Source organism: Diadema setosum, chromosome 13, assembly GCF_964275005.1.
Source record: "Diadema setosum chromosome 13, eeDiaSeto1, whole genome shotgun sequence".
Lineage (NCBI taxonomy): Eukaryota > Metazoa > Echinodermata > Echinoidea > Diadematoida > Diadematidae > Diadema > Diadema setosum.
In genome coordinates this window covers 23,413,987-23,430,573 of record NC_092697.1, presented here as the reverse complement: position 1 = coordinate 23,430,573, position 16,587 = coordinate 23,413,987, and the positions used below count along the sequence as shown (strand labels likewise).

Sequence of the window (16,587 nt, the reverse complement as noted above, 5' to 3'; positions counted from 1 at the left end):
ACGATACTCTAGCGATAACATCTTTCAAGTTCGTTAAAAATCTGACCATGCGTTTCGAGGAGATCAAAAGTGAAAATTGGGTTCTAACTTGATCCCCTCCCCCTTTCCACGTCTATCCCATAGACAAACCTGAAACTATAGAGCCACTGATCTAACTTACTTATAGATCTAACTTAAAAAAAATATGTTTTATTGATTTCAACCATTTGCATACAAACTTAAATCATTTCTAATTATTGTATATAAATAACACACTTATAGCACAAACTTTGCTGATCTTTTCAGGTTTGAGAGAAGAAGATTCCTTGATTTTGGGATATTGTCTGTCTCCCCCCCCCCCCTTTCCCTATCTCCTTGACAATGTGCTCGGGGGGGGGGGGGGGGCAAGGGAACGAAATGGCGTAAATTTTGTACCAGTATAGGCCTAAGGCATTTTATCACCCTATCACCCTCTATACTAAAGCCAATAGCCATAATACCGGGGTCATCCCACAAGACCGACACCCACGAGTCATACAGCCTACGAGTTCCGCATTGAAAAGAGGTCCATGGATAGTGCACGAGTCTATGGCCCATGAGTTCGACTCTGGGCAAATAAAGCCCATGAGTTCGACACTAGGTAAAAACAGCCCACGAGTTCGACAGATACAACACGGGGCTTTATGTGTCGGTCTCGTGGTCCTTGTCAGCTTAATGTCGAACTCATGGGCTGTATAGCTGTATAATGCATGGACTGTATGACTCGTGAGCTCTATGGCTCGTGGACTGTAAAACTCGTGGGTGTCGGTCTCGTGACATGCACCTTTAATACCTACCAAGTTCGGTGAAAATTGACTATGCGTTTTCAAGAAGGAAATGAAAATGTAAAATTAAACGCCAAATATTGGACCACTACCACCCCGGGCATCGAGGGGCATCTCGGTTCCGCCATGAACGGACTTCAAGCTATGCAGTCATCAGGATTCGCTCTATCACTTCTGGTTTCAGAGAAGAAGACTTTTACAAACATCGTAATCTGTGTGAGGGGGTGCAGGGTGCCTACTCAAACAACTGAGATCGTACTTCCCTCGGGATGCTTCCTGCCATTTTTAATGGAGTTTCTTCGATGAGTTTTCAAGGAGAAGAAGTGTATTATATAAGATATAGTTTACACACGGCAGACAACGTAACACAGACGCCGTGTATGATTGATCGGAACAGATCGCGTAATGCTTTGGCTTAGGTGGGCTATAAAAAAAAATCAAAAAATCTTAACATATAACTTTTTATTATACACATGTGGTCCGTTTGCATTCGACTTGCTTGATTAAGAAAATGACAGATTTGATCACATTGACTCTTTGTAATGAATTAATGCATGTAAATAACGACAAAGTCAACACATAAATAATTTCATAAGATATAGATATACAGGCATACATACATACATACATACACAATGAAATCTGTTTGGTCACGCACGAGTAAGATATAGATATACATACATATACATACATACATACATACATACATACATACACAATGAAATCTGCTTGGTCACGCACGAGTGAGTACACATAACATGTAATTATGAAACCCAGAAGAGATAACTGGAGGCTCTGAAATAAAAAAAATAACCCCGTTGATTAACAAAGAAAAAAATATGTGTCTGACACGTATGTTTAAGAGTTCTGTTGCTGTTTCATCATCCATTGTTCCATACCCTTATGGCACATTAATAACTGTACATTTTGGCAGTTTCTACTTCATCTTTAAAGGCATCATTCACCATTCACAGATGAAACAAAAAGCAAGCTGTATTCCTTCAAAATAATTCTAAATTGAGAGTTAGGGATAGAAACAACAAATGTAAGATGATAATCAGTATAATCAATGGTAAAGTTTATAATAATTGTCGAATATATAGTGTGAACAGAAGTTATAATAAAATTGTCTCTAGAATAATCTGTCTTCATTTATTGTTTATTGAGAAAAAAGTGCTATGTCATCATATTATAATTATTACGAAATTTTCATATGGTAGTATGTTTTGTATAAAATGGGTCCACGCATATCCATATCTTTAAAGGCATCATTCACCATTCACAGATGAAACAAAAAGCAAGCTGTATTCCTTCAAAATAATTCTAAATTGAGAGTTAGGGATAGAAACAACAAATGTAAGATGATAATCAGTATAATCAATGGTAAAGTTTATAATAATTGTCGAATATATAGTGTGAACAGAAGTTATAATAAAATTGTCTCTAGAATAATCTGTCTTCATTTATTGTTTATTGAGAAAAAAGTGCTATGTCATTATATTATAATTATTACGAAATTTTCACATGGTAGTATGTTTTGTATAAAATGGGTCCACACATATCCATCAAATGTGATAACGCGAACATTTTTTTTCTTTAAAGTCACTGCTCCCAATGGTAAACAATACTTTAAAGTGTTCTCGCCCACGACACAAATCCCTCTATGTTAACACAACACGTACTGTTGATAAGACGTAGAATGTATGACGTATTGTAACGAACGGAGAATCAAATCACTACCAGTCATCATTGTGACGCATTCTTATGGATTTATAAAGAGCGCTTCATGCTTACGTGTATCCATGATGCATTGATGTAATCAGAATTTGGATCTCTCCTAAGCAAGTTCAACTTTACCCGAGAATGGTCATCTGTACAAGGCATGAACGTATGAATTATGCCAAATATTATCTCATTTATCAGCATGACACACGCACACAAATACACACACACATATATATTAACAGGGCTCGACACTAACGGTGGCCCGGTGGCCCGGGGCCACCAAAAACGCACGACGGGCCACCAAAATTTCAGAAATGAAGATTTTGGTGGCCCGATCGGGCCACCAAAAAAGGTCCGATGTTTGCCTTTACTTATGGAAATGGACAGCGGTTACAATTGGGTCCGTAAGATAAATGTCAGATGTTTGCTTTTAATTTTGGAAATGAATAACGGTAATATTCGACTCCGTATGATACTAAAATAAATGTCGGATGTTTGCTTTTACGTTTTGGAAATGAATAACGGTAAGATTCAGCTCCGTACGGTGCTAAAATTAATGTCAGATATTTGATTTTGCGTTCGGAAATGAATAACGATAACATTTGGCTCCGGAAGATGCTGAAATAAATGTCGAATGTTTGCTTTGACGTTCGGAAATGTACGATGATAAAATGAATGCCAAATGTCGAAAGTAAATAGCAATAACATTCAGCTCTGGAAGATGCTATAAAGTAAATGTTGAATGATACCTTTGACGTTCGGAAATGAATAACATTAAAATATTCAACTCCGTACGATGATAAAATGAATGTCTGATGTTTGTTTTCATGTTCGAATGTAAATAGCAACAACATTCAGCACCGGAAGATGCTGAAATAAATGTCTGATATTTGCTTTGACGTTCGGAAATGAATAACAATAATATTCAACTTCGTACGATAATAAAATAAATGCCGGATGTTCGCTTTCACGTTCGAAAGTAAATAGCAATAACATTCAGCTCCGGAAGATGGTAAAATAAATGTCGAATGATCCCTTTGACGTTCGGAAATGAATAACAATAATATTTAACTCCGTACGATGATTAAATAAATGTCGGATGTTTGCTGTTACTTTCGAAAGCAAATAGCAATAACATTCAACTCCGGAAGATGCTAAAATGAATGTCAGATGACTGCTTTTACGTTCGAAAGTGAATAGCAGTAATATTCTGCTCCATACGATGCTAAAATAAATGTCGGATATTTGCTTTTACATTTCGAAATGAATAACAGTAACAATCAGCTGCGTTTGATGTTAAAGTAAAATGTCTGATGTCTGCCTTGACGTTCAAAAATGAAAAAAAAAATAACATTCGGCTCCGTACGATAATAAAATAAATGTCGGATGTTTGCTTTTAAATGTGGAAATGAATAACGATAATATTCTGCTCCGTACGATGCTAAAATGAATAACAGATTGTTGCTTTGACATTTGGAAATGATTAACGGTATCAATTAGATGCTTATAGTGGATGTTTGCTGCAGCAGCACTTTCACGTTCGGAAATGAATAACGATAACATTCAGCTCCGTAAGATGCTAGAATTAATGTCAGTTGTTTGCTTTTACATTTCAAAATGATTAACGGTAACATTCGGCTCCGTAAGGAGTTAAGATATTAGTAAATGTTAGATGATTGCTTTTACAATCAGAAATGAATAACGGTAACTTTCGGCTCTTTGCAATGCCAAAACAAATGTCGGCTGTTAACAAAATGTCTGCAAATGCTCCCATTTTATCATTTCAAACGTAAGTTTGACCACCTAAATAGGCATCAACTTTTATAATAATCTATAAGCATATTTTCTAAATTTTAGAACTCAGAATAACGGTAAGATGATTGAATTTTCTATTCATTTATTTTAGACATGGGTACCTGTATCACTTCAGTAATACTTACTATTTATTTTTTTTTTATGTTTAGTAGGACCAATTTAGTTTTTCTTATGTTTTTCTTGATTTTTTTTTTTTTTTTGGGGGGGGGGGGCACCAGATTTTACTTTCGGGCCACCAAAAATAAACGTTAGTTTGGAGCCCTGATATATATATATATATATATATATATATATATATATATATATATATATATATATTGAACGATGTACAATTGCCAATTTTCGTACCTTATGACATTCTTTCCCTTAGAACACGCCAGGATGATCTAAGAAACCGGATTTTTTCATGTCATCTCAAAGATTGGTAAATTTCCTTTCAGGAAATATATGGTTTGGTTGACTTTTGCCTGATATTTTTCATTTCACAAGGACTTAAAGCGTAAAAATACGGTAAAAACGCTATTTTCACAATAATTTTTGTTTTTCAAACTAATGATGTGCATTTTTAATGGTACGTGGCATCTAATATCTGACCATGTTCTGGATCTGACATATCATGGGTATGTACCACAAAATTATAAGAACTTTATGAGCAAGTATAAATTTACAGAGAACAATTGAAATATCAAAGTCCTAAACAGACGAACGTCCGTGATGCTTTTATTTCTATCGCTGCTGCAAATTCTACTTTGTTGTCCCAACTGTAACGTATACGAAAATTTGGTGTTTCACCTAATGAACATATCCTGCAAAAATTGTACGTCTGCTGGCTGTACATGGGACGTAATATTCTTTTATGCAAAATTATACTCAGTTTTCGTCACGGACGTGCTTCCGCTATTTTCTAATAAAGATCGTAGCCCATGAAACGTTATTGGCGATATTGTTCTGAGTCGTAATCAACTAAGATCTAGCAACACGATAATATGTTTGTTTTGAGTTTCTGTCCATCCTTTGTCAAATAGGAACCGAAATGGTATTTTTAGACGAACCTCCAAGAAAAAAAGAACGTCCGTGATGATTAAAACGTTTTCGAGTGGGACACCATCTTGCTTTGATGACTAAGGTGCATTTTACCTTTGGCTCTCTAGCCGAGGAGCTGCATGCCATTTTTGGAGCGGACTGAGGTTCGTCCGCAGTTTTTGGACCATGCAATTCACCAAAAACCAAGCAAATAATTAATATTTTCTCTGAAAATTCACCTCCTGATCCCCCTCTGAGCAATACATATGTTGTAAGGATGTCAAATTTCTTATAATTTGCATTGACAATACCTTTTCAAATTTTTGAAAGAGTTAGGAAGGCTAGGTACTCTCTGCCGATTAGTTATCCGTCCTGGAACATGACCCTAGTAGTAGAACGAACGTCCGTGATAATTCCAGAGAACGTCCGTGACGTATGCAATCCCTCCGATAGGGATAACTTGTCCCGAAAGTGTCCTGTATTCTTTAAAACTTTTGGCTCGAATAGCGACAAATAAACTTTTACAAAGTAAACAATGAGTTTAGAGCAGTAGTTTCAGAATTTTTAAGGCGTTATGTGATCATGATGAACAAACAATTGAAAATTTACTCACAATTTTACGCTTGTTTTCCCTCTAATTATTCAAAAACAGCTAAACACTTAAAACAAAGTTATAGGAAAATGGAATTTTGCGTAATCTGTAATTTCTGTGCGTTTAAATTTCTTTCTAATGAGGTTCTGGAGACAATTTGTACTGTTACAGGTTCTGAAAGTTTCGCTCACGGACGTTCTGTCCGAGAAAGGAAATTTCTGACAATTACAAATATATCACGGCACATAAGATTAATGTTAGTTGAAAATATTACCAAATCACCGAGCCGCTCATACCCGAAAGTGAATAGCGTTCAGCACTCAATTTACCTGTAATAACAAACGGAAAACGTTTTTTTTTTTTTTTCACGGATTTTTTTGGTTGAATAAGTCAATGGATTACATAGTAGGAGAAAGAAGATCAGTGCCACTTTTTAGTCACAGGTGCTCTAAGTGTTTATCTTTTGAGTATGGTAGCTGCCGTCTCAAACAGAACACATCCAGTTTTGGTCTCCATAACGGACGTTCGCTGTAATTGTCATGATATTAAATGCCTTAACTCATTCTTATTTTTCTCTTCATGACGATTTTTCTCTCATTCCCTCAATAGCCTGATCATGCTGCGACCAAATAGAAAACAAAAACAAAACAAAACAAACCAAAACAAATCCGATAAGTGCTACGCAATCACATTCAGGATAATGACGGAAGAAGTCTGTAATGAGCATGTGTTGAATAAGAAACGGAAAAGTTTCAAAAGGACGTGGAAGCAGTTGAATGAAAATGACTGAGAAACAGAGAAGGGATCGAGCTCCAACACACAGAGAAAAGAATTGCCAGTGCACTCCCGTTATACCAAATTCCTCTGGAGAAGTTTTTGTTTGTTTGTTTATGTTTTTTATTCATCGAATTGCCGTCACAAGCGAACAAAAATCATACAGTATACAATTATTGTCTGATGAAAACACACAAATCCTCCGCTTATCATCACATGGTGTTGTTTTATACTCATCAATGAAAAGCAATATTCATTTGTATTTTTTTCCAAGATATTTTTTTTTTTTCATTTCACATTTAAGAGACAGAGAGATCGTCAATTTGTTTGTGCTTTTGTGCTTACTTTGAAAACACATGTTAAAAAAAGTAATGATTAAGAATAGGTTTATGGTTGCACTTTGATACGTTCGCTCTTCCAAAGTTTCATTACTCCGATGTCCAAAGGTTTGTTATTCCAAAATGAAAAAAAATTGTAGTTAATTCAGGAGGTTTGTTATTAGAAATGTTCTTTGAAAAATAGATATTAAGGATCATTATTTTTAGGTCCGTTCTTCTAAAAGTGGAATGGGCCTGATATTCGTTTAGTTGAAAACGGTTATTATGAGGTTTTGAAATTGGAGGATTTTAGTTGTTAACTTGTTTCTCCACATTTGGATAAGCGAACATAATTTTTCATGTTCCAATAAGCCCTTCGATTAACCTTCGGAGATTCCTATCATTTACCGAATAAAAAAGCTTCATAATTATACGAACTCTATCAATTTTCGTATTGACAAACTGTATGAATAACGAGCCTCCGAAATGACGCGCTACAAAAGGTTTGTTATAACAAACCATATTGTATAATATCGAAGTCACAAACATCCATCCAAGGTATATGGACTTATTGTGTCTTGTTATGACGAAACTTCGCAGTATCGAACCTATTATCATTTCTGACTAATATAATAACACAAATTCTCCTCGGTAACAGTGTGTAACACAAAGAGCAAACACAGAGGGATTTCTTCTTAACTTATTCGTTTGCCCTCCCCAGCTAAACTTCGTATTTCTATAACGGAGCACATTTCTTCTGTTTTCTATATTAATTCTTTGTCATAATTTTAGCTGTGACCATGTTCGTTATATAAAAAGCAAATTTTGCATTGTAGACTTTATATAACAAGTTTAGGACCTGAATATTTACTTCATGATAACGAAATTTTGATAAATATATTCGTTCTCAAGGATGGACTACGTCACTGAGATTACACGTACGTTTGTACGTTCATTTACGAGAGATGGAAAAATTGTTTTCTTTGATTCCTCAGTATGAGAAGATAAACAAGCTTATATAATTGAGAATTGGTAATATCTATTCAGGATTTTGCAGAGGATTTTGTTCTGGACATGAAATTGTTGTTTGTTGTGAGTAGAATGCGTTTCCAACTCAAGAGAGCTGCATTGTTCAATATCTTGCTTGTTCCGAACGTCCGTGAGCTACATGCGAACCTCCGTGATGAAAACTATGCTATGTTTGTTGGGTTATAAAGACTGCTCAGATGAGATACATCTTAAAAAGGTATATCATTATTTGGGAGTGAGGATTAAAGTATGGGATAGTGAAATAAGAGGTGAAAATATTGAGTTTCTGTAAAATGCGCGTAAAGTTAAGAAAGTGTTTAGCGGAAGAGCAATATTTCCACAGAAATGACGAATTTAGTTAAATCATCAGTTGTCTACCATTACGCACAGGTTAAGAGTACAAGCTTAATATTCTGCAATCACGAACACATGTCCCTTAAGATATTTCGTTAGGATTTTGAACTGAATCAGATCTTTGGAAATTATGTTGAATGGTATTCAAATGTATGTGCAGTACTATTCCTCACGGACGTTCGCTGCTCTGGACATGGTAAACTTCAGCGGTGAATAAAAACTTGTTCCTCTGGGAAAATCCTAGTATAATTGGGTTCATATTTAAGCTTGAGTTATACTCTTTCAGGTAAGATGAATGATTTGGAGAATTTCCTACTTTTTAAATTTTGCCTTGTTTTGGCTCAATTGTACATCGTTCAAAATTCTGACCCATATATGTGTATATATATATATATATATATATATATATATATATATATATATGAGTGTGTTTGGGTGTGAGGGTGTGTCTGTGTGTGAATGTTTTCTAATCATTTCCACAGTCATATGATATGTTTGATTGTTCACTGCAATTTTGCACAACTTTACTGTGAACAAAGTGGTACGAAAAGCAAGTTAAAGAATGCAACGGTTTTATAGAGGTATGTTATCAAGTACAAAATAACGCTGGTCATGCTGCACTGTGCAACTTCGCTCATAATGTGCTATACTTCATGACATGCTGTTCGCATCACTATCTAGCTTGAATCAGCTGTTGTATGGAAATAATTATGGTATCAAGCCGACAAAAACCCAGAAGGCTGTCATCAAGAGATTCAACTATTCTTTTGTGTTGTTGTGTTGATATTCGTATTTCTTGTTTTATCTGTCATTTAAATGGTCAGAGGGAAAGAAACGTATCCAACTTACATGGCACGACGTTCATGAAGCGGTTCTTCTTCTGGTTTTCCTTCTTGTTAGCCACATCGGTTGAATACGTCATTTCTAATTGAAAAATCTGATTGACGAATTTTAAAGCACAAGTCATAATCAAGAAGAGTTAAAAATTGAAAAAAAAAACAACACGACGGCACGAGGACTGCATATCTCATTCTTGAGTAATGTTGATCGTATTAATTGTTGTTGTATTATGCAATTTCAACATTGCACGATACATAGATACAATGACTATAATGTATGCACAAACTCATTTTTACGCACACTTTATCATGTGTGTATACATATGCGTTACATACATGTGTGTAGGTATGTATGTGTGTGGGTGTTTGTTTGGGTGCACGTCACGAGACCGACACCCACGAGTCATACAGCCCACAAGTTATACAGCTCACAAGTCATACAGCCCACGAGTCATACAGCTCACAAGTCATACAGCCCACCAGTTATACAGCCCACGAGTTCGACACTAAGTAAATAAAGCCCACGAGTTCGACATCAAGTAAAATAAGCCCAGGAGTTATACGGCTCACGAGACCGACACTACGTACAAAAGGCTCATGAGACCGACAGTAAGCAAACAAAGCCCACGAGACCGACACTACACTTAAAAGGTCCACGAGACCGACGCTACGCATACAAGGCTCACGAGACCGACATTACGCAAAAGAGGTTCACGAGACCGACACTAAGCAAAGAAGGCCCACGAGACCGACAGGATGAACAGCGCCACCTATAGACCAATAAATTGTATAGGGTGTCCTGATAATAGCATAGGAAGATATGAGAGATGGAAAAGAAGAGTTGCCATCTCCGGCAGGGTGTAACCCCATCAGTTGCCCCCCCCCCCCCCCCCCGCTGAAATGATCAGGATCTTTAATTGTGTTTGCATGGGTGTTTGTTTGTGAAAAAAAAAAAACGAACAAAGTACAGTGAAAGTGTGTGACAGATCTTTCCACAGTAAACCTGCGAGGGTGTTGAATTAGTATTAATAAAAAATAAAAAAATAACGTAATCGTCTATTAAGGAAGCGTAAGGGATTCGGAAATAATAAGATGCATCCATGAAAAGAGCTATTGTATTTCACGAAAAAATGTTATGTGTGGAGGAGAATAACACAAGCCACAAATTGAGGTGAATCCCTGCGATATAAAACGTTTTAATCAGTAGCATTACATTATAGTTACAGAGAAAATTACAAGTAGATCTTACTGCAAAACTTCCAAGCAGGAGGGTAGAATATCTAAAATAGAATAAGTAACTAGTGAATCGGGAAAGAGAAGAGGTAAAAATTATATCCTGTCCATCTTCTAGCTAAAAACTGGGAAAGCCTATCAAAATAGCACGATGGCATTATCAAAGCTCTAAAATTAATCCATACATCGTTCTTGCCCTCTTTTTAATTCATTTGTGGGTTTTTTGTCTCTTTTTTTTGGGGGGGATGAAGAATACTAATTCTTCTATATTTTTTTTGGGGGGGATGAAGAACACAATTCTGTTTTTCTACTTGATAAAAATGTCGCTCCCTGACACACTTGCCCCCCCCCCCCCAGTATGTAGAAATACATGTTTGATGTCGTTCATAATTATGTAGATGGTCACCATCTTTCAATTGATAGCATGACGAAATTACTACCACCAGCATATTATTTTTCCACTTATGGAACACCCTGTACAGGTGATTGACATGTAGATGGCGCTGTTTATCCTGTCGGTCTCGTGGGCCTTCTTTGCCTACTGTCGGTCTCGTGGGCTTTCTTTGCTTAGTGTCGGTCTCGTGAGCCTTTTTAGCTTAGTGTCGGTCTCGTGGGCCTTTTTTGCCTACTGTCGGTCTCGTGGGCTTTCTTTGCTTAGTGTCGGTCTCATGAGCCTTTATTGCTTAGTGTCGGTCTCGTGGGCTATGTTTGTTTAGTGTCGGTCTCATGAGCCTTTTGTGCGTAGTGTCGAACTCATGGGCTGTATGACTCCTGAGCCGTATAACTCGTGGGCTGTATGACTAATGGACCTATTATTGATGTCGGTCTCGTGGACCGTATGACTCGTGGGTGTCGGTCTCGTGGGATGCCCCCGTTTGTTTGTATGTTTTTGCTGTGTCAAGTTGTCCACAGAAGCATTAATTGTCCGGTAAAGTGCTACTTTTCTTTCTTTGCATGAGATTGTATTTTGTTTTAAATCTGTATAGATTTTAGAATACAGTACAAAGGGTCATTGATTTTTTTTTCTTATGAAAACCTGCCTCAGCAACACGGGGAGAATACCCCTTTTAATTAAAAACTAGAAGCATTAGGTGTTGTATGATACTAGTATAATTGAGGAAAGAGGCAATCTATTCATTTTTGAAGCATTGAAGGATATCATTTAGCAAGGTGGAGCACTGATACACATTTATGTATATTCATATATTATACATATATGTGTGTGTGTGTGTATGTGTGGGTGTGTGTGTATGTGTGTGTTCAGACTCTCTCATGAGATGATTATTTGATCTGTTTGTTTTTGTAACTATTTTTCACCACAACCGCTTGAAAGTAATGACCTTTGAAAGATTTGTATATATTCTCAGATGTCTTCATTTTTCCCCATTGCATAGGCTAACATTACATTCTTTTATAAGTTGCCAATGGAGATAATTATGCATGACTGTGCAGTGGAAAATGCAGCACTCAGACAGTACATGCTGCTTTCGCGCAAGAAAGAAGCAAAAAGAAGCAACATGTGCCCAATAGAACAGTGAAAAGGTCCTGCTGCTTTTATGGTTAATGCTCATTGAAACCTTGTCGACGTAGTGGCAGCTTTGTTTATGCAGCAGGGATAAAACAACTATTTGACTTTCAAGATAGACATCGTGTCTATATATATATGTATATATGAAGAGTTTGTTCGCAAAAACCGATAAGTCCATTTTTGAAGATTTAGAAGTACGGTCTGTGTCATAAGTACAAAATAGTACCTTTTAAATGATATATTGGTATATTGAAGTTATGGACAAAAGAAGCAAAATTTTCTATTGTTCTCTTTATTTTTCTTGACCTTTAATCGCAAATATCTCCATTTGGCAAATATGGACTTAACGGTTTTTGCAAACAAACTCTTCATATATATATATATATATATGGTCGACAAGGGGAAAAACAAACACAAAAACAAACAAAAAATGACATTTTTTAATGCCATTTTAGGTTTTAATCTCATGTGTATATATATATATATGGTCGACAAGGGGAAAAACAAACACAGAGGGGAGTCGATGATGCAACCTCTCCGAGGGCTTTAAAGGATGGTGAACGAGACATTAAAATCAAGAAAATCATACAAAAGAAGGTGTCAAAGCAGAGGGAAATGTCTGTTAAAACAGATTTTTTATGTGACTTTTTAAAATATATTTGTACCACTGAAAAATCGCGAGTTAAAACTGACTGATTTACTTCACCGATTTTCGCTCCAGAACGGCCGTCTTTTTCGGGGCCCTAAAATATGACATCATGACATGGACTAACGTACCCTTTACGATCGAGTGTGCAGCGCTAGCTAGCTCTACATCGAGTCCGCCATTCATAAAGCACGTAGTTCTTTGTGAGCGGATGCAATACAATACTGTACCTTGCCTGTCTTTAGTCGCATCTGCTTTATCGGCAGAAACAGCAGGGTAAAATGTACCATTATTTAAAAAAAGAAGAAGAGATGAATGAATAAATAAATAAATAAATGAATAAATAAATAATAGCCATAATAATACTAATAATATAGTCTGAAGCAACGTCAGTAGCGAACCGCCGAGTCCCCGCCGGAGAGCTAGTTTGGTGTGTATGGTATCCCCACTACATATCGACCACATTCTTTTAAACCGACCGCGTATAATTCGCGCACTGAACACTTAGTACGCACTTCGTCTGCGCGCAAAGCACATAAAAATGGATCGGCTTTGAATGTAGATGAGGATGGTGTGGGAAAACGCGATAATTCACTGTTCATTAATGGTTTTAATCAAGGACAAAATTTCGAATGAATATTTTTCACCGAATCGTAATGACAGCACAATGTAATGTCTATGGAAGTTCCTAAAAAGCTTCGTTGACGTTTTCTACAACACGGTGTGCAATACAAGTCGGTTTGCGTGCATTGTCATTGCAAAAAACAGCGGTCGACCCCGATAACGCGATTTACCGCGGGGAGCTGAAACGAGGCCACGCTAGTTCGTCGGCGACATTTTTGCACTGAAACTTCGAATCGAAAAGGGAACAACGGCATTTGATAGAGCTGGATTTTCTCAATCACGTAGGTCAAGTTTTTTACGTGAATTTCAGTGTTGAATATTCTTATCAAGCAAATAAACATAGGCGGTCGATGAGTAGTAGGTCCAACCCTACATAGGCTACTCCACTACGTAGATCCTTACGTTAGCTAGGTCAGAGTTTTTGTTCTACCGTAACGTTAGGCTCTACTACTGTACTAATTAGGCCTATTAAACGGTTACTATAAGCCGTTTAAGAGTAGAGACTGAGGCGCGAAAGCGCAAGTAGAAATTTAAAAAGGTATACTTCATGGTAATTCGAAGGAAGATGGATTCAATAAGTGAAAGTATAACTCACTTTTGCTTGATAGAGTAAACAAGACACGTACAGATACCTCGGTGCACTCAGGCCATCATGTGGAATTCACGCTTTGAATGCGAACCACGGCGCGCGCGGCGGCGTGATACAGAGCGTAGCTTGGGTGCAAAGTTAGCTAGCGGTAGCGTATCACATCAGCCGAGCGCAGGGCTGATTCGTCCATGTCATGACGTCATAATTTTGGTCACAAAAATTTCGCCATCAGATCGGGTTCAGGTGGTCTAAAAAGGGCCTCAAAACACCATCTCTCAATCGTTCTAAAGACATTTTCACCTTCTGAAAGTTAACTATTCATATTCCTAGAGACTTAAGCTTTGCAGAAATATATAAATCACTTTGTTTATGAATACCGACATTTTTTTCTTGTTCACCATACTTTAAATGTTGATGTTGAATTTTGTGTTTCTTTGTTCTTTGTTCTTTGTATACTAATTTGTAATTCTAATGTATGAATTGAGTATCCTCGATGAATCAAGGCTTGTTATAATAGCTTAGTCTGAACTTGTAAAGAAAGTTGGTTTCCAGCTTCAGAACGATTTTTTTTTTGAATGATGATTTATCACAATGATATATAGCATCAGTCATCTTTTTCGGCACATAAGTAAATAGTGACAAAACAATCCATTGCTTCATCGTTCTGTTTTCTCTTTTGTGGGAGTTTACATTATCCGTCGTCAGGCTATACGTTACCGTGCATCACAAAACCAACAAAATTCGCATACCCTCATTTTGCGTGAGGACTCAATATTGTCTATAGGTGAAATTGATTGATTTTGTCAATTCTCAGGTTTTTATATTTTGTTTAAAGAGGAATTCTTTTTTACATAAATTGTGATTTTTTTGAAGCGTAGTGTAAGTAAAGGTAAGTGTCATAGGTCTCTTTCCATTTATTAAAACCCCTTCACACACTCCTCACCGTCAAGGCTGATACCTTTTTGAAAGATGGTGCTACTGCGTTCAAGGTCATTATCATCAATGAATAGAATGTGCTCAACGAGTGTGAAAATCAAATTTAAGCCTCATCAGATAATCTCTTCATTGTGGTTGCTACAGAGATTTACATCCTGTCTTTAGTGTCGTTCAGTGCACAGAGGGCAGCTCGGTGAGATTAATTACTTGAATAGACCTTAAACCCTAAAGCCTCTTTTCTTAATACACACTTTTCCAAAATGTGTAATTTCTTTAAATGATTTAGATCAAGAAGATTAGGTCAGGAATGTCCATTGTATAGAGTAACACACCACATGTAGGAACAACCATTGAAGAGTTATGTGCTTTGTTTATCCTCCACCCCCCCCCCCCCTTCATTTTTTCAGAAGATCCAAAATTGTGTTTTTGTGGGGCCGGGGGCTGCATCACCATCTAAAATAAAATATCACAATATAATAGATAACGTGAACTTGATAACAGACAAAACACCTTCTTGACTTTAATGCAGCTGTTTAAAGAAATACCAATAGTAGGCCTAAACGTATAAATACCCTAATTACTCCTTTTTCAGCTCACTCTCAGAGTCGCTGATATCATAATATAGAATATACAAAAACATAACATACGTTTCTTCTCAGGATATCACTTATCATTTTGCCAATCGCCCTGTTTAATCTTCCACAACATTTAACTCAAAGTGTCACACTCAGAATACTTTTTGCTTAATGTAAATTGGAAAGTGGTTAGGCAAGTGTTCTAAAGAGTGGATGTAAATCCTTTTACCTCAAATTCGTCCTGAAAGCCAGTGGCCCCTCTTAAGTTAATGCCAGACATGTATTCCGCTAGCCGGTCTGTGGGAATAGCTGGCCGTAGTAATTTATCTTGCTGGACGTTGTCATTGAGCAATACGTCTTGGTTGTTTTCGTCAAAAGTGTGTCGATTGTCGACATCGTCTTTATCATTGCTTCCATTGAAACTTGATGCAGCAAAACAAGCAGGCTGAAGTTTTTCGTCTTCGAAGAGGTATTTGCAAACAAAACAGACACTTCCCAGAGTCATCATGCACTCCGCTAATCGTTTAAGCATAGTTATTAAAAAAATAGCTATTCGTGATCTAACACACACTCTTCAAAAGCTATCACTTTGTTCATGAGAAATGACTGTCTGGAGGTGATTATGTCAATGAGATCAGAGGGACAAAGAAAATGAGATGAAAGGTTTAGTTTTTGTTTCAGTTGTGCATTTTTTTGTTCTTAGTTCATTACACCATTAATATGCGCCGGCTTTAACTCTAATATATTACAGTGTAGGTATCTCAATGATTAAAAATACATGAATCATTGATTCTCATTGTATCGGTAATATCAAAGAGCAGATCAAAAATATGAAAGTGATAAAGTAATTAAGAAACAATTATATTTTGTGCATATTTTATAATGAGCAGTGATACAAACACACCTAAGCTGCAGTAGTAGAATAAGACACTCAGTTAGGAATTGTAAAGGCAAGTTCTGCTCTTCTTATGGTGAACTGAAAAGAAACACATGTTTTAAGAGCATTTGTGAAAGAGAAAGGTTTTTTAGAGAGAGAATTGTTCAGGGTATGGTTCCATTTTTAATGAATTTTCATTTACATATTTTGTCTACAGGAACCAAGAATGAGTAATATCATTTTGCTGTATATTTCTGGCAATTAAAGTGTCTTCAAATGTAAAAGTCTATAAGCTTGCAAGCAGAATA

General features: G+C 36.6%; 1 protein-coding gene across 1 annotated transcript in view; it reads right to left on the bottom strand.

Annotated features, from left to right (window-relative positions):
- Positions 1-15,682, bottom strand: part of LOC140236491 (receptor-type tyrosine-protein phosphatase alpha-like) — a 35,181-nt gene extending 19,499 nt beyond the window's left edge. The window contains exons 1-3 of the mRNA XM_072316414.1: positions 15,632-15,682; positions 9,282-9,369; positions 2,598-2,674 (exon numbers count right to left, since the gene is read on the bottom strand). Of these exons, the coding sequence (XP_072172515.1) occupies positions 2,598-2,674; positions 9,282-9,369; positions 15,632-15,682 (216 nt within the window). The remainder of the gene's footprint in view (positions 1-2,597; positions 2,675-9,281; positions 9,370-15,631) is intronic.
- Between the last annotated feature and the right edge of the window lie 905 nt (positions 15,683-16,587).